Source organism: Coregonus lavaretus (assembly GCF_964263955.1).
Source record: "Coregonus lavaretus genome assembly, chromosome: 11".
In the NCBI taxonomy this organism is placed as follows: Eukaryota; Metazoa; Chordata; class Actinopteri; order Salmoniformes; family Salmonidae; genus Coregonus; species Coregonus lavaretus.
The window spans coordinates 38789789-38815753 of record NC_139998.1 but is presented as its reverse complement, the minus strand read 5'-3'; the positions used below and the strand labels follow the sequence as shown (position 1 = coordinate 38815753).

At 42.6% G+C, this 25965-nt stretch overlaps 1 protein-coding gene across 1 annotated transcript; it reads right to left on the bottom strand.

The window, feature by feature from the left end:
- Positions 1–2310: 2310 nt before the first annotated feature.
- On the bottom strand, positions 2311–23643 carry LOC311136964 (large neutral amino acids transporter small subunit 1-like). The gene is made up of 10 exons (XM_084171298.1): positions 22957–23643; positions 19351–19476; positions 13784–13889; positions 12599–12643; positions 12253–12376; positions 11934–12037; positions 11538–11634; positions 9552–9701; positions 5030–5207; positions 2311–4918 (listed from the first exon to the last, which is right to left on the bottom strand). The coding sequence occupies exons 1-10, from the start codon at positions 23522–23524 to the stop codon at positions 4863–4865; spliced, it is 1554 nt and encodes a 517-aa protein (XP_084027424.1). The 5' UTR covers positions 23525–23643; the 3' UTR covers positions 2311–4862.
- Positions 23644–25965: the final 2322 nt, after the last annotated feature.

The following is a 25965-nucleotide window of genomic DNA, read 5'->3' as shown; positions in this document are numbered from 1 at the left end:
ATAATGTTTCCACCTCCATGTTTGACGGTGGGGATGGTGTTCTTGGGGTTATAGGCAGCATTCCTCCTCCTCCAAACACGGCGAGTTGAGTTGATGCCAAAGAGCTCCATTTTGGTCTCATCTGACCACAACACTTTCACCCAGTTCTCCTCTGAATCATTCAGATGTTCATTGGCAAACTTCAGACGGGCCTGTATATGTGCTTTCTTGAGCAGGGGGACCTTGCGGGCGCTGCAGGATTTCAGGCTTTCACGGCGTAGTGTGTTACCAATTGTTTTCTTGGTGACTATGGTCCCAGCTGCCTTGAGATCATTGACAAGATCCTCCCGTGTAGTTCTGGGCTGATTCCTCACCGTTCTCATGATCATTGCAACTCCACGAGGTGAGATCTTGCATGGAGCCCCAGGCCGAGGGAGATTGACAGTTATTTTGTGTGTCTTCCATTTGCGAATAATCGCACCAACTGTTGTCACCTTCTCACCAAGCTGCTTGGCGATGGTCTTGTAGCCCATTCCAGCCTTGTGTAGGTCTACAATCTTGTCCCTGACATCCTTGGAGAGCTCTTTGGTCTTGGCCATGGTGGAGAGTTTGGAATCTGATTGATTGATTGCTTCTGTGGACAGGTGTCTTTCATACAGGTAACAAGCTGAGATTAGGAGCACTCCCTTTAAGAGTGTGCTCCTAATCTCAGCTCGTTACCTGTATAAAAGACACCTGGTAGCCAGAAATCTTTCTGATTGAGAGGGGGTCAAATACTTATTTCCCTCATTAAAATGCAAATCAATTTATAACATTTATGACATGCGTTTTTCTGGATTTTTGTTGTTGTTATTCTGTCTCTCACTGTTCAAATAAACCTACCATTAAAATTATAGACTGATCATTTCTTTGTCAGTGGGCAAACATACAAAATCAGCAGGGGATCAAATACTTTTTTCCCTCACTGTATATGTTTTGATTTCTAAGACATTCTAAGGTTTGTATCATTGAAAACTAAAGTTGCCAAATAACTCTAAATCTAGCATATAGGACCTGTTTCAAATGATCACGTTAATGCTCAACATAGCCATTTCATATGCGCACTCGCTCTGGAATGAGAAAAATATAATTTCGATTATATTTAGCTAAGTTCAGTTATATTCTTCTTACTATAAAATCCTATAATATAAATAATTGCACGGGACTTATAAGCATATCTTGTCTGCTAAATTAACTAGCCTACAGCCTGGAGCATAGCCAGATAACATCATGTAGACCAACTCATTTTCTGTTATTCTGAAGAACAAAATATATATATATATATAATATTTCTTTAGACCTGCCTAAACTAAATAATGGATGTATTGTGATGGTGTATATTAAATTCATTTATAGACTTTTAAATGTAGTTGTTCCAAAATGTAGTTGTTCCAATCAGTGGCTGCTATGCGTGGAGGCCTGGAGATGCTAAATGTGTTTATGTTAACAGTCAATTACCGTGAGACCAGCAGTCATTTGCATGACAAAAACCAGCTGACAAAATGTAATGACCAGTACTGCCCTAGTCAAGGATCCAAGTCAAATGAAACAACCAAGTCATTGGTGTACTTATTGTTTTCTGCTCCATCCCTTATGGAATAGCATAGTATACTAGTGTATATACTGGAATAGAGTAGTCTCGGAAATCCCAGACCAAGGGAATTTTTTTAAAATTATTAATGTGGGAGGCAACTGGTCTGCCTAGGGAGACTAGGTATAGAGTACGGGCTACATACAGTCAACGTGGCATACAAATGGTCTAATGATCTCATCAAATGTAGCCATTCTGTTTTTGGAACCCCAAACATTTTGGTAAGGTAGCCATTCTGTTTTTGGAACCCCAAACATTTTGGTAAGGTAGCCATTCTGTTTTTGCAACCCCAAACATTTTGGTAAGGTAGCCATTCTGTTTTTGCAACCCCAAACATTTTGGTAAGGAAGTAACAATGGATTGCTCAAAGCAACGAACCAAAGCGAGACTCAGCTGGGAGGTGTTGAGACAGAGAATCAGCCAGGATGCCCTGGAGCTAGAATGAACCTGCTCGTTCACTCCTACTCACTGGGCAAACCAGTTGAATCAATGTTGTTTCATGTCATTTCAACAAAAAAATGCAATGTGACGACATTGAATCAAAGTGGAAAACGGATTGGATTTTTTTACCCAACTTTTATCCTAAATCCAATGACATGGTTTACATTTTTGTTGATTTCAAGTTGAAGTCACGTTAGTTGATGTCAATGTGAATGAAGCACGTCATGCAATGTATTTAAAAATCAGTTACAGAGAGGATTGCATTGAAACATATTTTATTAACATGAGATGAACACAGAATAAAAGGAGACCAAAAACATGGACAATACATAGATGTATGGAAAAAAAACAAGATTTATTCATAAAGCACTTTCACAAATGCCCTGTAAAAAATTTGGGGACTAACAGTTCCTACAATAAATAAAAAAACCTTCTACAGTACTATTTAAATTAGTCGACATCTTCTGATGTCTGGAGTGTTAGCAAGCTATTCTGCTGTTCTACATACAATGACACATCCTCCAGGAAACTGGATGGGAGAGCAGACTCATGAGCTATACGGTTACCACAGTGACCATGTGGTCTATAGCACAACACATGTCAAAGGCTTTACCAAGCTTTACCACTCTACAACGTGGAGGAACACATTCAAATAAAACAGGTCTGGACAAGCTTCTGCAGGATGATTTTTGTTAATACAGTACGCTACACAGTTTTCTTCAGCAAAAAATAATAACAATGAATTAATAATCTCGTCAACCTTCCACCTCCAGTCCTACGTCTCCCCTGTCCCACCCTCTGAGGCATCTGTATCCAAAGACTGTGGTTTTAACCTTTACTCTGCTATGCCCTGCCTGCCTACCCCCTTTTTGACTGGGAAACCTCCCATCTCCAACTACCCTGGTCCATACCTCATTAAACCTTTACCGCACAAATCTCATCATCACCCTTAAATCCTTCTATGATAGTTAATGACAGTAGTGACAACGTACAGTAGACTAATGTAGGATACCCAGACACACACAAGAACAGAAACACTAAACAATTAAATAATCTTTACAGCTATGACCCTATTCTTAGAAATATACACACTCACGCAAAACGCCCAACAATAGCCCATTCTAACCCAACATTCTGAGGTTATTTGCCAGCCTTGTCGCAGGTAAAAAGTAGTCACTGTGACGTCAGTGCTCCTAATGGGGGCCTTTATTACAACCTGTGCTGTTTTAAAACTCTGACATAACAGTAGTTTATAGCAACAATACCCATGTACATCTGATGATACCCACAAGATCATTGTAATCTAAGAACAAATTAAGTCCTTGCTAGTTATGCATGCATTCTGGATTGAGCTCAAGCAGGCAACTATTATGTTCACAAGCTTGTATTACATCAGTATTCAAAAACCATGATGTTGTATTTTTAAGATTTACTACCAGCTATATTATATTCATGTGATACTGTAGGTCCACTGTGGTAAGACATGGTACAGTAGGAAGGCTACTGGTGATTTAATGACAAATCTACACACAAGCAAAAAAGTCTCTGTAATTTGTATACTCGGAATAGTTGTAAAAATAACTATAATTATAATAATTACGTCCCACGAATGGACTATTTGAGAACCAGAAATCTCACAGGAAACTAAGACTTCCTTGGATTTACAAAAAAGTTAATTGACAGCATTAAAAAAAGCTCCCCTGCATCTACCTCATGAAAGTAGAAATTCATATCTACAAAGATTTAAAAAATAACGGCCAAAGCAGGGATTTCCAACATGGTGCACAAGGTGCAGTGAGCCAGTGCTATCATATAAGAATTATAACACTGACGCTCCAATCACTGTTACACGTGCATTTTGCCCTGTCTACTCTCTGTCTTCAGCTTCTCTGGGGTCAGATGAGTTCAAGTGTGTCTGTAGTCAGGGAACTGAATAGCCTTGGCTTTATCAGAGGCACTAGCATAAGCAAATGTTATTGTGTGGGTCCTTCATGTATATTTGGCTTTCCTTTACAGATACATGAAACCTTTCCCCAAAAAGGCTGAAAACATAAAAGCATACAGAAAAACAAACAAACACCCAGACCACAACACATAATGTATGCATTCAACAGCCTGTAAGCTGCTGAAATAGAAGAAGCCATGGCAACAGACAGACATGATGCCCTTCTGGGAAGCAGTTGACTCACTAACTGGGTAATGGCAGAACTACTGTGAAACAGTGAGTCTACCTTGGAAATCTGAACAACAATTCTAGCTTTGGCCTACCAGGAATTTGCATCAAGCCAGGCTACAAATGTCTATCACAACTGACTGAAAGCACAGATTGCAACTACATGAACACACAAACGCCAAACCCTCATTGAAATAATTGTTTGAACAAGAGGACATTTCTCTGCAAACAGAAGTAACATAATCCTTATAAATACAACACTTGTGAACCGTGGTTGAATAATAGAGTACAAAGACATTCAAAAATACAAAATCAACAAAATCTTGAAGACTGAAACAACGTTTGCAGTGAAAACCTGTCTGAAGCTATCCCAACACCTATGCGCAGGGTGGAGGGGGACCGTGCCTGGGCCTGGGCACCTGCCTGGGATGGGGGCTCTGATGGGTACACCAGTCTAGCAGCATGGCTCTCCTGCACTAGAACACTAGGAGATCAGAAGGAATGATTGGACCTAAACACATTGATGGGGGCTGAGTGAGGGTGTACACTGGGAGCAGGGGTAGGGGCCTCGAGGGGGTAGGAGTAGATAAGTGGTCACTGGGGTTGTGTGTCAAGGGGCTTCGTCGCTTTAGCTCCTCTTCAGGATTCCTGTGGTACCACCCCAATCAGCTTCTGGCACAGCGCCGTGGAAGAGACTGGAGAGAGAAACACACCGTAAGTTATAATCACTATATAATCAGAAACAGACTACAATCATGCAGATAGATCCAGAGAGTGCATTGAAGCAATTCATAAGGGAAACTTACAGATAAACTGAAGGAGCCATTTGGGCTTGTTTTGCCACCAAACGCCAATGTAGTAGACTGGCACTCCCGTGGCAATGATGCCAAAGCCAATGGCACACTCCACAGGTGTTTTCCAGATGGACACCACGATAAGGAACATACAAGCCAGGACAAAGCTGATAGGCAGCAGGATATTCACCTGGGGGAAACATTTAAATGTGACACTGAATAAATAAACCAGGACAGACAAACACAGACACTACCGTTAACAAAACACACAGAGAATGACTGGATTCAAACTAAACCCATCTTGAGGGAATTAAAATAGGAAATATTTTGAAATTGTATGACAGTAATTCGCAAAGCATCTTCATCTACTAAATATAACATTTTAAAAGTAGAAGATAATGTATAGCAAATGGGCCTCTTTCATCAGCCTTACTAAGGTAAATGCTTAAGGTTAAAGCTCTGAGGAGGGTTAGATGTGAAATGCTGAGTATTCGTCCAGAGGACCAGAGAGGGAGGGGGAGTGTTTGTGCACTATAGTCAAACTGTGATCAGAACACTGACTCACATCCAGCTGAATGTGGAGCATCAGACCAGTGACTGACATCTTTTCAGAGGCTGCCAAATGCAGTCTGTGATGTTGATCCACACTAACTAAATGAGTACCAGCAAGCGGGTACATGAGAGAGAGATATTCAAAGGCTGAGAGTTGAATGGTCATTGTTGAAGAATCCCTCCAGCCCCTCCATTAGTGGCACAGAGCCACTGTAGGGTCCTCTGTCCCAAACCCAGTTCCAACACAAACACACAGGACAGATTTATCTGTGATAGATAGAGATAGAGAGATCTGAACTGTGCAGCGCTGGCCTCTTTCACTTCACTGCCTCTCTCAGCCACTCCCCTCATTAACACATCGCCATGTCAACCAGACAGACAATTCAGGCCATTATAGGTCCATTTTGGGGGCAGGCAGAGGACCCCACAGTCCCACAAAGGGTCTCTGTGTGCCCAACAGTCCTAGGGCGACTGTCAGTGCACATGCTGCTCTACCTTCACTAGCCAGCAGCTCATGTCCATGGCAGGTCACACTGCGGCCTACGCCTCCAAGTAACCAGTTCCAGCTCCTTTTTTCTTTCTCTCTTTCTCCCTCTCCTCTCTCTCTCTCTGGGCTCTATTGGGCGCCGAAGACATGGACGTCGATTAAGGCAGCCCCCCGCACCTATCTGATTCAGAGGGGTTGGGTTAAATGCAGAAGACACATTCCGGTTGAATGCATTCAGTTGTGCAACTGACTAGGCATCCCTTTTCCCTTGCAATGGTAAATCTTATTGTTGGTGGTAGCGTTGTAGGTTTTGATGAATAAACAAGTTGTGGGTTTGTCGACGCTTGGCCCCTCACTGGCCGATCAGAGCATGCTCCATGGCTAAATATGTGGTTGCTTCAAGTATTGTATTTACGAATATTACTCCGCTATAGACTAGTCCGTTAAATAGCCTGCCCCATATTTGCTAAATATGTTGAAAATTTTTGCAGTCTAAATTTTTCTAATTGAATTGCTTCAATATGGCAATACATTGTTAAACATAGGCTAGAGCATTCACACTGATATAGGGGCTAGACCTACTGTAAACTGCAGACATGGACATGCCAAATGTAGTCAATAAGCAAGATTAAATTCACTAGTCTACTGATAAGGCATGTATAATTCTAATAAAATTCGAATAAAAATGAAACAACTTAAATAAGCTATGTCTAAATACAGTTACAGGCACCATAATTTCTCCCCGTGGGCGTATAATAGAGATAAGGCAACTTAGAGGATTTTATGCACATCCAAACTTTTCAAAGGAGCTGGATCAAGATTCAGTATGAAGAGAAAGGGGGAATGTCCGCTCACCGTTATACTGCTAGCAAATGTAATGTTTTATAAACATCATGGAACCATCTTACAGACCATATTTGCACTTCTCCAGAAATAGCAGACGAAATTGCATTGCATTCGAGCCATGTACAGTGAGGGGGAAAAAGTATTTGATCCCCTGCTGATTTTGTACGTTTGCCCACTGACAAAGAAATTATCAGTCTATACTTTTAATGGTAGGTTTATTTGAACAGTGAGAGACAGAATAACAACAACAAAAATCGATGTTATAAATTGACTTGCATTTGAATGAGGGGAATAAGTATTTGACCCCCTCTCAATCAGAAATATTTCTGGCTCCCAGGTGTCTTTTATACAGGTAACGGGCTGAGATTAGGAGCACACTCTTAAAGGGAGTGCTCCTAATCTCAGCTTGTTACCTGTATGAAAGACACCTGTCCACAGAAGCAAGATCTCACCTCGTGGAGTTGCAATGATCATGAGAACGGTGAGGAATCAGCCCAGAACTACACGGGAGGATCTTGTCAATGATCTCAAGGCAGCTGGGACCATAGTCACCAAGAAAACAATTGGTAACACACTACGCCGTGAAAGCCTGAAATCCTGCAGCGCCCGCAAGGTCCCCCTGCTCAAGAAAGCACATATACAGGCCCGTCTGAAGTTTGCCAATGAACATCTGCATGATTCAGAGGAGAACTGGGTGAAAGTGTTGTGGTGAGATGAGACCAAAATCGAGCTCTTTGGCATCAACCCAACTTTCCGTGTTTGGAGGAGGAAGAATGCTGCCTATGACCCCAAGAACACCATCCCCACCATCAAACATGGAGGTGGAAACATTATGCTTTGGGGGTGTTTTTCTGCTAAGGGGACAGGACAACTTCACCGCATCAAAGGGACGATGGACGGGGCCATGTACTGTCAAATCTTGGGTGAGAACCTCCTTCCCTCAGCCAGGGCATTGAAAATGGGTCGTGGATGGGTATTCCAGCATGACAATAACCCAAAATACACAGCCAAGGCAACAAAGGAGTGGCTCAAGAAGAAGCACATTAAGGTCCTGGAGTGGCCTAGCCAGTCTCCAGACCTTAATCCCATAGAAAATCTGTGGAGGGAGCTGAAGGTTCGAGTTGCAAAACGTCAGCCTCGAAACCTTAATGACTTGGAGAAGATCTGCAAAGAGGAGTGGGACAAAATCCTTCCTGAGATGTGTGCAAACCTGGTGGCCAACTACAAGAAACGTCTGACCTCTGTGATTGCCAACAAGGGTTTTGCCACCAAGTACTAAGTCATGTTTTGCAGAGGGGTCAAATACTTATTTCCCTCATTAAAATGCAAATCAATTTATAACATTTTTGACATGCGTTTTTCTGGATTTTTTTATTGTTATTCTGTCTCTCACTGTTCAAATAAACCTACCATTAAAATTATAAACTGATCATGTCTTTGTCAGTGGGCAAACGTACAAAATCAGCAGGGGATCAATAACTTTTTTCCCCTCACTGTATGGGCTGCATGATGCAACTATAGGATATTGATGATTGGAAAAAGTTCAAATAAACCTACCATTAAAATTATAGACTGATCAAAATCAGCAGGGGATCAAATACTTTTTTCCCCTCACTGTACATCCTCACCATAAACCATAAAGTTTGTTTTTTAAATAAAATTAAATCGAAAAACAATCACTGATTTTTAAACCAACAACAATATTTCTAAATAGGATCGGGTCAGAAGCATGATATCATAAATCGCTTATCTCATTCCATGGCACTGTGCACACATAGGCCTAAATGTCTTTACGCATAACATTCACACATATATACAAAATACTAGTCTCCTGTCAATTGTATTGTTGCCTATGTGCGAGGCAGATAAAAAATAAAATTGCCATTGATATGGCATTATAGGAAGAATTAATAGTTTGGAGGAGCGGGCGTGTCTTTGGTAATAGGACGAGTGGCGCGCTTTGAAAATGGGGATGGATAGCCTACTCGAATAAGCAAAATTAAGTATGCAGGTATGTGAATTGTGAATAATGAAAACACATGAGAAAAAAAGAAAATATAAATTTCAAAGCACTCTCAGTAGACCACTTAAAACCCCTTTATTCATAGGCTACTTGGTTAATGGCCAGGATAAAAAAGACGCACCTATGCGATGCTGCTAAACCAGCCTTGATTAAGGGGAGGGTAGGCTATTATTGGTTTTTAATCATATTAAACAAAATGAGGGGAAACCAATAGATTTTTTATGTTTCTAAATACAAGATTCACCGGCACAAAATGCACATCTCTCTTCCATGGGCACTGTGCATCATGTCTGGATAGGCCTCTGTTCTGCTCTCACAATCCATGCCATTATCAACTGCGTTACCGTTAAGACCTGCTTTTGTGGGTCTGAAATTGTCAGTTTTGCACGTGTTTTTAAGGACACACCTCAAATATTGCCACCCCTCCCACCTCAGCGCTAGTGAGCTGATGTTAGACAGTTAACTGCTGAACCTGGCATTAGGGCTGGAAAATGCCAGTGTGACAGTTTTTACATGACTAAATTGAAAACGAACGTGCGTCAGCCGAAAAAAAAGAGCTCTCTCTTGCTCTCTCTCTGGTGCCTGATCAGTTGAAAACAGGTTAGAGACATTACACATATTCTCACCTTGATTGGTCGTTCCAGCTCAGGTTTCTTGTAGCGCAGCCACATCATGCCGATTATCGCCATGGCAATACAGAGCCAGTTGAAGAAACTGAAGAAGTTGATGACAGAGAAGATGTCGTTGGAGAAGGCGTACAGCAGCGTCATGAGGCACTGTGAGGGAATGAGGGAAGTATGAGAGATACAGTGGGGGAAAAAAAGTATTTAGTCAGCCACCAATTGTGCAAGTTCTCCCACTTAAAAAGATGAGAGAGGCCTGTAATTTTCATCATAGGTACACGTCAACTATGACAGACAAAATGAGGGAAAAAAAATCAGAAAATCACATTGGAGGATTTTTTATGAATTTATTTGCAAATTATGGTGGAAAATAAGTATTTGGTCAATAACAAAAGTTTCTCAATACTTTGTTATATACCCTTTGTTGGCAATGACACAGGTCAAACGTTTTCTGTAAGTCTTCACACACTGTTGCTGGTATTTTGGCCCATTCCTCCATGCAGATCTCCTCTAGAGCAGTGATGTTTTGGGGCTGTCGCTGGGCAACATGGACTTTCAACTCCCTCCAAAGATTTTCTATGGGGTTGAGAACTGGAGACTGGCTAGGCCACTCCAGGACCTTGAAATGCTTCTTACGAAGCCACTCCTTCGTTGCCCGGGCGGTGTGGTTGGGATCATTGTCATGCTGAAAGACCCAGCCACGTTTCATCTTCAATGCCCTTGCTGATGGAAGGAGGTTTTCACTCAAAATCTCACGATACATGGCCCCATTCATTCTTTCCTTTACACGGATCAGTCGTCCTGGTCCCTTTGCAGAAAAACAGCCCCAAAGCATGATGTTTCCACCCCCATGCTTCACAGTAGGTATGGTGTTCTTTGGATGCAACTCAGCATTTTTTGTCCTCCAAACACGACGAGTTGAGTTTTTACCAAAAAGTTCTATTTTGGTTTCATCTGACCATATGACATTCTCCCAATCCTCTTCTGGATCATCCAAATGCACTCTAGCAAACTTCAGACGGGCCTGGACATGTACTGGCTTAAGCAGGGGGACACGTCTGGCACTGCAGGATTTGAGTCCCTGGCAGCGTAGTGTGTTACTGATGGTAGGCTTTGTTACTTTGGTCCCAGCTCTCTGCAGGTCATTCACTAGGTCCCCCCGTGTGGTTCTGGGATTTTTGCTCACCGTTCTTGTGATAATTTTGACCCCACGGGGTGAGATCTTGCGTGGAGCCCCAGATCGAGGGAGATTATCAGTGGTCTTGTATGTCTTCCATTTCCTAATAATTGCTCCCACAGTTGATTTCTTCAAACCAAGCTGCTTACCTATTGCAGATTCAGTCTTCCCAGCCTGGTGCAGGTCTACAATTTTGTTTCTGGTGTCCTTTGACAGCTCTTTGGTCTTGGCCATAGTGGAGTTTGGAGTGTGACTGTTTGAGGTTGTGCACAGGTGTCTTTTATACTGATAACAAGTTCAAACAGGTGCCATTAATACAGGTAACGAGTGGAGGACAGAGGAGCCTCTTAAAGAAGAAGTTACAGGTCTGTGAGAGCCAGAAATCTTGCTTGTTTGTAGGTGACCAAATACTTATATTACACCATAATTTGCAAATAAATTCATTAAAAATCCTACAATGTGATTTTCTGGAAAAAAAATTCTCAATTTGTCTGTCATAGTTGACGTGTACCTATGATGAAAATTACAGGCCTCTCTCATCTTTTTAAGTGGGAGAACTTGCACAATTGGTGGCTGACTAAATACTTTTTTTCCCCACTGTAGGTTTGTGAACGTAGCACACAGCAGTGACTATTATCGATAGCCATGAGAAATTGCTAATAATGACCATAATACTGAGCCTCAATCCTCAGGCTCAATATTTGACTACAAGTTTCAATATTATGTTTTACTTAGCATGTTGAATGATGAGAGCCCTCGATGGTGGGGCGGTTTTGAGAAGCACCTGGTCAGAGGGAGGTTTGGGTACGTACTGTGAAGATGAGTGACGGCAGAGGGGTCAGCAGGTCGGGGTGGATCATGGACAGCAGACTGGGGAGGTGGCCTTCTCTTGAGCCCACAAAGAACAACCTGACAGAGAGAACAGGGGTTATAGTATTTATACATACACACAAACCAAAAGAGCATACTTGTATATAGCATTGGAGTTTGTGTGTGAATGAATAAGTGTACGTCAGAGGAGTTTGGTGGGAGGAGCTATAGGAGGACGGGCTCATCGTAATGTTGAATGGAACGGAGTCAAACATGTGGTTTTATATGTTTGATGCGTTTTATACCGTTCCATTTATTCCATTCCAGACATTACAATGAGACCGTCCTCCTATAGCTCCCCCCACCAGCCTCCACTGGTGTAAGTGTGTGTGTGATACCTGGATGATGTAAAGAGAGAGCCATTGACAGAGCCGAAACAGGACAGTCCCACAAACACAGGGATGATCCAAGCCATGGGACCCAGGTGGTAGTTTCCAAAGTCCTGAAGGACAGACACACAAACAATATCAGCAAACAAAGTTTGTCTACCAGTCACTGGGCTGTGTGTACTGAGACATACAGTGATGTATGTAACCTGATACTGAGTGTGTACCAGTGGAGACAGACGGCTCTGTACTGTATGTACAGCTAATCTCGACACCATAAGGCCGTCACGAGAGACTAGTACAGCCTGGTTCAGTATGGGGGAGAACTCACCACAGCCACAGCCTCAGAGTTGAGCATCTCGTCTGGACTCAGAGTGGTGAAGTAGGCCAGGTTAGTCAGTACGTACACCACAGTGACGATGGGCAGGGAGATGATGATGGCACGAGGCAGGTTCCTGTGGAAGAGAGGGGGCAGTGAGCGGTTATAGAGTTTAACACTCCACCTCTGACATTATACTTCCTTTGTTTACCTACGTCGGAATAAAATCTGAAACAGACTGACACAGGAATCGTGTTAACATAAAACATGCATGTACCAGTAATTATTTTCAAAATTCATAGGTAGTCAATTTTGACCTATAGTATGTGACAAGGAACATGGAATAGTGGACACTCACTTGTAAGGTTCAATCATTTCTTCTGTAACAAAGTTCAAGTAATTCCTGCAAGATAAAGAAGACATGATTCAGAGACACAGAGAGACAGTCAGAACATAACACTGTGTGTCCATCTATTGTAATGTAGACAGGCTGTGATTTCATTGAGGGCGAGAGGAAGTATTAAATCATAGCTTTCATATCCCATAAAGGAACAAATCATTAACACACAGTGGTAAAAAGACCAGGCGGGAGAGGAAAGAGTGAGACTGTAACCAAGTTTCCATCCACAGTTTTTATGCGAGTAAAGTCATACCATATAAAAAATGTGACAGCTGTGATGGAAACAGGAACAATTTTGTAAACGGCAACAGATAATTGGTGGTGGGATCTTTTGTCTCTGTAAAATTAATTATGTGAGAAATGGAGGTGGAAACGCCTTTATGCGCAAATATTGACATAATAACCATCATATAGAAGTCAACTTGAAATCACGCAATGATATGGTGTGGTCCTCCCACTACGACTCGGGAAACCATGCAGTTTAAATTAGGCTGCAGACTAAACAAGTTATGATTAACTTTACAGGGTGGTGAAAGTGCATGGTATGAGCTTGATACTCCTTTCCAATAAATATGAAGGGTCTTATTCTGGTGACATGATGATCGATGCTTGACTGCCATTTTGACAAATAAAAACATTCTCGCTCTTATCCATAATCTCATCATGTAGACTGTATCTGCCAGCTTTTGGCTGGAGCCGCGTGCCAAGAGTAGGCACATTTGCTATTTAACGCAACAGTTTAAGTGACAAAACTATCGGTAGAGTTGAAAATGCAAATTGAAACACATTGAACATTGGATTAAAGTTTGGTGGAAACACACCACTGGTGGGAAGATTCGCATATTTTCTTTATGCGAATTTTTGATTATTCGCATTGAAAATATGTCGCCAATTGGATGGAAGCCTAGCTTGTGAGGAGAAAGATGGTGAGGGACGGGGAAAGAGGGAGTGTTAGAGGGAGAAAACTGAGCACCATGCATGGGGAGGATTAGTCTGAACAGACTTTTCAATTCACTTAGTAGAGTTCTTAATTGGTCAGTCCTCCTAAGAGGGGGTTTACAATGGGATTAGAATGGCAGACAAAATGCTGGCCTAGTGTTCAATAGTCCTGGATTCAGTCAAGTTCTAGTTCTCTGTACTTACCAGCCCCCATAGGCAAACAGACCACTGTACAGGGCCAGACCAATATTCCCAAAGTCGTAATTAGAATTCTTGAAAGAATTTTCTGGTAGGAGGTCGACTGTGTCACCTGGAAGAAGGACAGAAAGAGAGTTGGAAAGGTAAGTCCAAAGTTGACTCTGAATCATTGAACACAAAGTGGAAAGAATCAGCAGCCCTATGAATTGTGTCAGAGCAGGGCCCTGGAATGATGAAACACTAGATAACACATGATCAACTTGAAACCTTTGAAATAGTGCAGGGCTGGACAAATATACCCAGACAAAATATCACAGTAACATAATTCAGACCTTGATCAAAAGGCTGTGAGCATGCGGGGGTTCAACTTAAATCCCCTACAATCAACAGTAATGGGGGTTTCACTGATTCCACAACTCAGGGGGCTAGAATGGTGAGAGGGTACCTGTTTTTTAAAATGAAAAACAAGGCAAATATGTGGAGTGTATGCCTGAGGGAACACACCAGGGATGGACATTCCAGGAGTACCAGCTGGCCCAAAGAGCCAGACATCCTCTGAACAAACAATTCCCAGAGTGTTGTTTCAGACAGGGGCCCATGCTTAACCAGGACAAGCACTGGGACGTGAGAACCCCCCTGTCCCTCTTCATGTAGGACCATGACCTTCCACCTTTATTGTCCCCCAACTCTAAGCCTAAAGCCTGCATGATGTCCCAACATGGTAAGGGTCTTCCCAGGGTACTCCAACGTCACTTAGTACACTGAAACACTATGACACAAATACATTGGTAAGAAGTGGAGGGCGCTCAACCAACATCAAGGTGCAACCAAAAAATGAAATCATAATTGAAAAGGAAAATGCTCAGCACTCGCTCACCATTAAGAATTCATTGTTTTGTTTAAGCAAGGTTAAAAGATAAACGTTTCAGCCTTCAATAGCCTTCATCAGAATAATCACAACAAGGGAATAGACAAGTTCATAAAGGGCATTGGGAAGACAATTAGGAAGAAAACTCTCTTCAGCTGGTGCAAATGAGAGAGGGTGTGGTAGACTACACAGGTTGGTCCTCGGGGTGAGGGGTACTGCGGTCAATGTCTCCACCTGTTTTGGGGACGCGTACGTCCAGGAAGTCCAGACCACCCTCGTCATGTTCCATAGTGAAATGCAGGTGTCCCGAGTTGCAGGTTAGCGAAGTTCGGTGCAATACTTATGCCCATGGCGGTCCACTCTCCACTGCATGAAGTAGGGATCGTCAAGGATGGCACCGAACTTCGCAATTGTGTTTGTTGTCCGTAGCTTATGCCTACCCCATACCATAACCCCACCGCCACTATGGGGCACTCTGTTCACAACGTTGACATCAGCAAACCGCTCGCCCACACAACGCCATACACGCTGTCTGCCATCTGCCCGGTACAGTCGAAACCGGGATTCATACGTGAAGAGCACATTTCTCCAGCGTGCCAGTGGCCATTGAAGGTGAGCATTTGCCCACTGAAGTCGGTTACGATGCCGAACTGCAGTCAGGTCAAGACCCTGGTGAGGATGATGAGTACGCAGATGAGCTTCCCTGAGACGGTTTCGGACAGTTTGTGCAGAAATTCTTCGATTGTGCAAACCCACAGTTTCATCAGCTATCCAGGTGGCTGGTCTTGGACGATCCCACAGGTGAAAGAGCTGGATGTGGTCCTGGGCTGGTGTGGTTACGCATGGTCTGCAGTTGTGAATCCGGTTGGACGTACTGCCAAATGGGTTTTCACTATTTACCCCCATCTTTATCACTAGAAAGGTTACATCAACAACCCCACTCAGGTAAGGCTAACCTCTGAATCATTTTCTTCACGTTTTCTTTGTCAAGAGAGATACTAGCTTGGCCCACAAGCAGCCTCCAGCACTAGGTTCTCCTAGTTTGGAGCCAGCTTTATTATTTGGTCAAGATAACAAAACAATGGCCTAGTAGTTTAAAACTTCTTAATACAATATCAGTGGATAGATAACAGCAACTGGTGGACTGCATGGCACATATCTGCCTAACTTTTGAATCAAGTGCTTGACAGGTAGATACAATTGGCAGTTACGTGATTAGCCACAGGGAGAATATGTGGGAAGTGGGCGTATGTGTGTTGTGTTCGGGGAGGGGTTAAAGTCGGTCACAGCAGCACGATGAGCAGCTGGGTCAGGTTGTAAATAAACCATTAAGAGATCCCGTTACAATACCGACTACCGTTCCTTCAACTGAGCCAGCAGAAAAAATGTGATGGCGAAACTATGGCCGGGCAAGCAGCCAAGGGGAGATAGTTGTTTTCAAACTGAGACAGACATGTACACATGAACAACACACATTAAAGACATGCAGACAAGGAATGTCCCTACAGAGCCTCACGACTGGCTCCAAAAGACAAACAAAAACACTTTTGATTGAAAAGGAACTGGACTATTGCAGTAGCCTAATCAGATTAGTTCGTAACAATCCTGTTGCCATTAACCTGCTTGAGCTTATTGCCAAATTAAGGAATGACCCAGAATCTTATACTTAATCCGTTTAACCTAGGTGACTGCCCGGTGTAGACAACAGTTGGTTTAAAATGCACTGAAGTGAGCATGTCTCTCAGTCAGGAAGAGAGAAAAAGGACAAGAGGAGCGTTAATTTGACCTCTGTGGTTAAATGTATCTCTCCAACCCAGTGGCGTCCCACCCAGACAAGACAAGACCAGACCAGCTCTGGAAGAGCCTCCTCCATACCACAGCCCTGTGCTGGCAGCAGGAGGACCCGAATAATTCAATATAAGTTATTTCACAACACTGAGTTAGTCACAGGGCATTAAAACTATCACGCACACACACCGACAGACAAAGAAATACAGACATAGACACACTTAAGTAATTTAGCAGATGCTCTTACACAGAGTGACTTACAACAAGTTCATTCAAGTAAAGACAACCACTACCATGATCATTGCAAGTAAAACCGTCATCAAAAATAGCCTCTATTGGAAAGATCAGTCCTAGTAAGAATGAACAAGAAACAGTTAAGTGTTAAAAGTTGATATTTTTTGTGAAAACTTAAGACAGTAACCAATGCTCATTGGGGCCAACAAGAGATTAATTTACAAATCCATCGTGAGAAAATGCCCATCTGACATAAGCCCATCCCCAACTTCCACTCCCACCCAGCACTAACATATCGACCCTGCAGACACAGACACCCATAGCTCTTCTTTATTTAAATATATTTTCCCCCTCTCAGAGCCTGCCATTCATCTGTCTGTGACCACTGGCAGAGTCAGACAGGACCATGCAGATGGATGGGAGGAGAGTGGGGCTGCTGTTGAAGACAGAAGATAGACCGCTGGGAAACCGTATTTAACTCTGAATTATTGCTAGTATTAAATCCACCAAGCCGTTTATAGTGTCTGACAAAAATAGCTAAAAGTACACCACCAATGTCACGGTTCATTCAATCTAGTCTGGTGCTTTAAGAGAGAGCTCACCCACTGGGCAAGGACATCAGTTCAACGTCTAGTTTTGATTTACATTAGGTTGAGTTGTCAACTAATGTGAATTCAATGCGAAATCAACAAAACTTTTTACCATGTCATTGGATTTAGGTTCAAAGATGGGTGGAAAAAAATACTAAATGCCCTTACGTTGATTACTTTTTACAAATCCAATTAGTTTTCATTGTTGATTTAACGTCAACACATTGATTTCTTGGGTTGAAATGACGTGGAAACAACGTTGATTCAACCAGTTTTTGCCCAGTGGGCAGTGCTCTGGCCTGCAAAGAAACTCTCTCTCATACACTTCACCCTTAACTTCATGTGCCAGCTCAACTTCAAATGCATTCAAATATACAACCAGGAGAGGGGAAAGAGATGTGATAACAGGAAAGAACAGGACCAGCCATGGCTACACAGCAGGCCATGACTACACATATTCACCCAACATAGGGTATCTGGCCCCTAAGGGCACAGGGTTACCTGGGAAAGGTTAGCAGTCTCAGAAACGGTTCCCTGAGCAGCGTTGCAAATGTATGCACCTTAGACATTACAGTCTGGGTACACTGAAGGAGGGGGGGCTTGCCTCTGGTAAGTAGGGTGGCACCTCTTTGTAAGCTGTTTAGTTAAGCTTGAATCACTCATTTGCCCCCATGCACTAACCACACACTTCTGTAAAGGAATTCTCATTTGCTAACTTGCTACAGTAAAACATCAGGTTACAAAATGTCAGGCATCTCCAGGACAAAGGTCTTAAAAAGTGCAATTCCTTGCACTTCAACAGTACCTTTTATTCTAACATAATTACTTTTACATAACATTAAATTAGTCTGACTGGAAGACTTGTTTGTTTTCCTTCAAGGTGGCCCATAAGCCCAGTCTGGGCACTGAATCAGTCCACACTGAATCAGTCCACACTGATCTCTCAATCAGTAATGACTGGCCCTCAGCTCTCCTTCCTCCCGCAGGACAATGGAGTAGTGTTTTACTGTTGGAACATGGTAAGGTTGTTTTTATGCCTCTCATTTGGTCTGAACATCTTAATTGGACCAAAACAGTAGTGGATTGAATGGTGATGTCTGTTTGACTAATATCTCTCTAAGTTAATGAGAATAATCTTATGAAAATAACCTTCCTTAGGACCCCAGTTGGGACCCTTGAGTTGGGAACAGGATGGGTATAATATTTATTCTTTGTTTGCCGTTTCTTTTATACATTCTGTTCTTACATTGCGCAACATACGGTTTTTCCCCTGGCTTCTGCGATAGCAGCAGCTTCCTGTGTTCTCAAAGACTGACTCATGTTTTAGCTGCTGAGATGTGAAGCTGCCTTTGTGCATATAGAAATGATAGGGCGTATTTGATATTGCTACATTTATTTTCAAAGCCTGGAGGAGATGTTTTTTGGTATAGTGTTACAAAATGGTAGCTGTACTTGCCATGATTATTTTGCATACGTGTAAATTGTATGTCATTTTGTTTTGTCCACATGATTCTTCAAGATATAGTGTCTTATAAGCCCATATGAAACTGAAATAAAATCAATAAATAATGATAATGCTTGATCCTGCTAGTCAACAGGAAGAAGACTTCTACTCTCTATTTTTCAAAAGTTACCCATCGGATATTAATTATATTTCTATGCATTTAATCCTATCCGATAGCCAAAATCCAGATGATAACTTTAGAAAAACTGGGCCCTGGGCTAAGACAGTTACTTCACTCTCTTGGGGACACCCTACCTCTATGGGGAAACACCGTATTGGCCACGCAAACTTCCTGCTCTGGCTCACGTGACACATCGTTATTGGGTCTGACTTATAATATATATAACAATATATGCCATTTAGCAGACACTTCTATCCAAAGCGACTTACAGTCATGGGTGGTCCCGGAATCGGACCCACTACCATAGCGTTACAAGCGCCATGCTCTACCAACTGAGCTACAAAAGGACCACTTCCTTTCCTGTCGCATGGCACTTTATGGCTTGTCTATTTAGTTTTCACTGTGTACCTCATCCTGTAAAGTGCATTATGATGAGCGTGTTAGTGTTTTTGTGTGGCTGTATCTTACCTTTGCCAATCTCCACAAAACCGATAATGATGATGAGGCCCAAGGCAAGGAGCTTGGCAGCTGCAAAGGCATCCTGGACCCGCGTGGCTGCCTTCACACTGTAGCAGTTTATAGCAGTCAACAGCACTGGGGTAAGAGAGAGGAAAAGGAAGAGGGAGTGTGTGAGAGTTATGCCTTTTTATTTGTTATTACTGTCTACATGAATGAGCCCAAAAAAGGTTTCTTTCTCCCTCCTTTTGTAAGCTCAATAACTCCTGCTGAAGGTACTAAATGTTTGTGTAGCATCCACTCAACACGCACAGCGGGACCCTGAGGCTAGGGTTGGGAAACCTCAGCACCCAGCCCACATTATTTATGTGATTGGGCGGCAGGTAGCCTGGCGGTTAAGAGTGTTGGGCCAGTACACCGAAAGGTCACTGGTTCGAACCCCCCGAGCCGACTAGGTGAAAAATCTGCCGATGTGCCATTTAGCAAGGCACTTAACCCTAATTGCTCCTGTAAGTTGCTCTAGATAAGAGCGTCTGCTAAATGACTAAAATGTAAATGATCAGTGCGTTGGACCGCTGTGAGGTGTGTCATGTGGCACAGAAGGGGGAATAGTTCAGAGACCCAGTAAACAGATTCTTGAGGGAATAAAATCAAGGTCCTCCCCTCCCTGTCCCTCTGACTCCCCATTAAAAGAGATTAACTGACGAGCACTTTAAAGAACCATAAATAAAATCAACAACAATGGGCAACAATGGGGAACAAACCAGCACAAAGAGAGCCTGTGTGGGAGAGTACAGTATAGACTGGGAGGAATGGTACACACACAGACACGAAAACACACACTCTCACTGAGAGTGAGAATGAGAGAGCAAACCTGTTGCCTGTGGGATCAGGGTAAAGGGACTACCAAGGCAGAAAGGCTTCAGAGTCTCAGCCTCCTAAACAAACGACATGGACTGAACCTGTGGTTTCCACCCACAACTCCCTAAAGAAGTCAGACAGAGCCAGCCAGGGGGCCACTATGTAAAACCTCACTATTGTGGACCTATACATTAAACTAAAGCACGGCGACCTAATAACTACAAAACACCAAATAAATCACTGGAACAATAACTCACAGTCAGTCAGAAAAACACCCTAGCCTAGCACAACTCAATGGATTAGCAAAACTGCATGGAACAGCATTGTGGATAAGAGAAGCTTAGCTATCCTGACTGACCATGTCAACTCCCAAGACCAGAATAAGTAGACTAGACAAACATCTTGGCTTCAACCCTTTCTCTACATCTATATATGTGCCCTGGCCAGGCCGCCCCTCTATCTCAGTCTCTATCATGTAGTCACTGTTGGGGATTACACACTCAGAAAAAGGATTAGAGACTAGCGCAGGCACTATACCATACGACGACATTCACACACACACATTCCTGCACCTTAATCAGGCATTCATACCAGTGGAGGCTGCTGAGGTGAGAACGGCTCACAATAATGGCTGGAATGTAGTCAATGGAATGGTATCAACCACATGGTTTTCATGCGTTTGATACCATTCCTTTCACTCCATTCCATCCATTCCAGCCTTTATTATGAGCCGTCCTCCCCTCAGCAGCCTCCACTGATTCATAACCCCAACAGAGAAATGTATGCTGCAAGAGAGATGGATCCAAAAAGGGCAACAGTCTAACAGAGAGCTGCAATGGGAGAGCAGAAAGAAAAGTCTGCTTGAGAGGACTAGCAATTTCCACAATGTGAGACTGTTTTTGATTTGTTGGCTAATTAATGCAGAGCTCAAACTAATCCACCCATAATCCCAACTGGCTAACTACTATCCAACACTGCACAACAGTAGCACTGAGAGATTAGTGCTTTTTCAGGTCGGTTCGGTTTTGGTTCTATTTTTTTTTAAATAATGAAGGTTTTCGATTTCGGTTTCTATTATTTGGGTTGAATGCACAGAATACAACAATAAAACAAAGTCCCATTATGGTAGTGACTGCTCATCACTTATTAACCATCATTTATTCACATGACTTTACTTTAATAAAATATTTCAGTTGTGTATATTACATTTGTTTTATTTGATGACTTTCTTATTTCATTCCAAGGCATCATCTCATCTCTATAGAGCTGCTGCATATGCGGTCTGACAAGATCACTATTTTGTAGTACTCCAAAGTAAATAAGGCATGCTTTTATGACTGCTCAATACCAACTATTAATCACTTAGATCACGTATTTTCATGTAGAGATACTATACCTCGCGAAGCAACAGCTGCTCTCTATATCCCCTCACGATCGCGCATTCTTCTGCCTCTTCCGTAGCAGGCATAAAAGAAAGAGACTACAAATGCGTTTTATGTGCTAAACTATGTAGAATATTGGCCTGTAAGAAACTACAAATTCCTACTACGTCATACAGTTCAGGCTGGAGCTGATTTATCTCTAGAGAATCTGTGCAATTTGTGCATTGAGCTCACAGAAAAAAACTGAACAAAATTCAAAGCATTCAAGTAATTGAACCGACTTTGGTCCATTTGTTGTTTAAAAAACGAAAAATAACCGAAATGTCATCGTTCAGCACAACACAACAGCCATGCCTGTTTCTGACTAGCCAACATCCACGTGTTGAACTTCACAGTGCCACCTGATTCACAAAAACATTTATAGAACATCTCTTACTGAATGTATAGGCCTATAAATTGGAGAAGACAAGATTGTTGATATCATACGAATAAACAAAGTGATAAAGGCGTGTCAAAACTTAACACATCCCTTATCACACTGATATTGCACATAGTGAGTCACATCACATGCCTTTTTACATTTACATTACATTTACATTATTTAGCAGACGCTCTTATCCAGAGCGACTTACAGGAGCAATTAGGGTTAAGTGCCTTGCTCAAGGGCACATCGACAGATTTTTCACCTAGTTGGCTCGGGGATTAGAACCAGCGACCTTTCGGTTACTGGCACAACGCTCTTAATCACTAAGCTACCTGCCGCCCATTTTATTACTGTTGTTTATACCCGCGCATTAAGGGTCAGTGAGAATAATGTGCGCAAGATGTGTGACTGAATTAATGTCATTTGCATATTTTGAGAAAACAATCATCTATTGTAGATGTTTTATATTTATATTTTATTTACATTATTTTTCTTATTCTTATTTTAATTATTAATTATCTTATCTGGAGATAAATAAAATGTCCATGTGACCATGTGGCGCCTGGGTAATGCTACACAAAACGCCGGCCTCTACCAACCAAAGATGATGAAATAACGTGCTATTTTTTCAACAGTTCCATTCAACTACAGTAGACCTAGCCTACACCGAGCTTTCGTTTGGGTGAGTGGCGTGCGCTCTGCCAAGAGAACAGTGTCGCAGTGATCAAGATTTTGGCATCATGTATCAACATAGTCCAGGAAATTACTAAATGTAGTTTCATTAAAATTACTTTCATAAAACAGTGTCTGTTGGAAGACACATTTGCATACTACAATATCCTGATGTGGCGCCATTCGTAAAGGAAGATGCAACGTGTGTTACAACCAGTTCCACCTGATATAGTAGCACTGAGTTTGAGAATAGTAAATTACATCAGAATGGCTACTTACAGATGCAAAGACAGGCTATCAGCTTCGCCCCATTCTCGGGTACTGGGCAGTCAGGGAATATTGGTTTGAGGAGGTAGGTAGCGAAGACGTAAGCGACAATGTACTGCGATGACGGCCGGATGATGAGCAACTCGATCCACAGTTTCAGGAAAGCCGGCAGGGAACCATACACTTCAAGGATGTAAGCATAGTCTCCACCTGATTTGGAAATAGTGGTGCCCAGCTCAGCATAACACAGGGCACCTATGGTTGAGAACACTCCACACACTGCCCAAACGACAAGGGACAGTCCGACGGACCCGGCTTCCTTCACCACTCCAGTCGGGGTCACAAAGATACCCGAGCCGATGATGGTACCCACTATGATAGCTACGCCATTCACCAGGGTAATGGTTCTTTCTAGGACAACCTTCTCTTCCCCGGGTACGGACACCTTGTCCGGGCTTCCCATTCGGCTCGAGTTTCCATTCTCCCCTCCGACCGGAGAGAGCATCTTCTCCGTAACCTCCTTGTCTTCCACATCCCGGTCGGCTGACGAATTCGAATTTCTTTTCTTTAAACTTGACATTGCTCGCTCCTGTGGGGACACAGCTTTGGTGTCTGTGTCTCTCCTTGCGTTATTTTTTTCTCCAATTGAATGTTTATGCTCCTGAAGCTCAGACACGATGCTGACACAGAAACGCGTGCTGTGTCAACGCAACTCTGTGTACAAAGGATTTGAGTAAAAAGCATCATGGTCCGTCTAGGACAGCCTCTTCCTTTTCTCCTTTCATGACAGCGTCACAAATCCACCCCACACGATGCTGCTCAATGCGAGACCAAAGCTTTTGCGCCCTCTAGTGATGTCTCAGACAGGGCCAAACTGTCAGACCAGCTGAACTGGTTTTATTGGCACTCTCTACAGGCATTAGTGAATTTTAATACTAGAAAGGGCATTGTGGCGAAAAAGCAGTAAGTGCTCTCTGCACAAATGGCTCACTATCTCCCGCCAATCCGTGCCTATTAATTGTTCCATGGTGTGAATTGTTTACCCTTTGTTTATTAATGTGTATCCAATGTCCCGTTAAATATATTACCAGTAGTAAAGTTACCGTTAATTCTTGCCATTTCCAGTAATTTCTCATATTACTACATTAATTTAGTCTACGGTTTTCATTCTTGAAGTGGACACGTTGTTTGGATAGCTCACAAACTGTGCTACACTTGTGTGAAAGGAGATTAGGTTTATTTCATTATATTTACCAGTTTTCTGTCAATTTCTTAATTGTCTTTTGTTTGGAGTGCTCCATGTGTGCATGATAGCCTATTTCTTTCTTTCTTTAAACTTTTTGGATTATATGCATTTTTTTTTGTATTGCTAGGTAGGCTATTATTACTGCACTGTTGGGGCAAGAAACACAAGCATTTCGCTGCACCTGCGATAACATCTGTAAATGTTTTGATGTGTCTGGCTTCTCCTTCTGGTAGACCTAATGTTGTGTGAACTCGCGCCATTGCATGCATATAAGTACCTGCTGAGCCTATAGCAGGGGTTCCTAAACTTTTTTGTCCCACGACTCCATTTTGATATCAGAAAATTGTCGCAACCCCAACCATGTGGAATTTGTAAAAATAATTAACAGTCAATGTTTACTTTTTTATTTGGGGCTATGGCAGTCAGTTGAAAAACATTAAAACAGTATTTCTGATTATCTTCTCAACTCACCATCACATACTTGTAATGTGGGGCTATGACAGTGGATTGCAAATTAGTCTGACATAATGTATCTTTTCTCACCACCAGTAATGAGATGGGTGTGCGTGTGCTTGATGCATGTCGCCACGGAGCTTCTCAAAGTCAGGGGGCGTGGTCGACAGTGTGCACCTCATCTCTGCTGTCATGTCCAGCCTGGATCGATATTTGGTGTTAATGCAGAGGAGAGCACTGAATCCAGCTTCACACAGATATGATCTGGCGAAGGGTACCATGAGTTTTATGGGGCTTTCAAGACAACTGGGAACTCTGAAAAATACGAAGTCAAAAGATGATGTCAGTGATCTTCAGGTCGGAAAGTTGGAACTCTAGAAAGAGGAGGTCCCGCAAGTTGGTGACAAGAGCAGCAGCATCCCTGTGAACTCTGAGACAGTTATGGAGTACCACGTTTCATTGAAGTATTGAACCGCAAACGTATTTACATTATGAAAGGAATTTAACAATGTCACTTTTGAACCAAAATCAAGAAGATTTACAGTACGTGCTAGTTGAGACCGAAAAGCGAACTTTCTCTGTGCACCTGTTGGCTAGCCAGTCAGGTTAGCCAAGTAGCTGGATAGCTAAGTTACTGCCTGTGCGGTAAAAAAAGTTAGCTAGCTATTTGTTTAGTTAACGTTAGCTTTGCGAGTGACGATGCCGAAGAGGGATTCTAGTAAGGTCAGAAAGGGTGGTTTATTGATGGATGTTGAAGCTGCTTTTGAAGGACTTTGTACTCCTTTACCAGACACACATATCAAGAGTCCTAACCCAAAGAAAGTGTGCTGCACTAGGGAGGAGAAGGGCGAGATTAAGGAGGATGCTGTTTCAAATACTGACATCCTGAAAGTGGTCACGGCGCTGTCGACACGTTTTACAGCCCTCGAACAAACGATATCCAAGAACAGAGGCTATTACCAACATATGTGTTGAGCTGAAATGGGTGGAAATTAAAGTTAATATAAATAAGGATAATGTGAAGAAAATTACAAGCCGTGTCACCGAGTTGCAAGAAAGAAGTGAGGAGGCTGAAAGGTACAGTAGGAGGTGGAACTTACGGCTCTACAGCCTTCCTGAGACCCGCAACGAAGATGTGAGGAAAGAGGTTTTCGAAGTTTTGGCCATGATCGCTCCAAAGACGGAAAAACTTGGATTCCTGGTGGACACGGCGCACAGAGTTGGATACCCCCGAGACAAGACAACCCGGCCTGTTATCATACAATTCACCATGCGCACATTCAGAAACAAGATATGGAGAGCATCCCATGACGCAGAAGTCC

Excerpts from the sequence above, each read along its gene's own strand:
- LOC311136964 (XM_084171298.1), bottom strand. The coding sequence starts at position 23,524 with ATGTCAAGTTTAAAGAAAAGAAATTCGAATTCGTCAGCCGACCGGGAT. Across the intron at positions 9,702-11,537 it reads TGCCGTCACTCATCTTCACA|TGCCTCATGACGCTGCTGTA; the intron begins GTACGTACCCAA and ends ATTCCCTCACAG. Across the intron at positions 5,208-9,551 it reads AGCTGGAACGACCAATCAAG|GTGAATATCCTGCTGCCTAT; the intron begins GTGAGAATATGT and ends TGTTTCCCCCAG.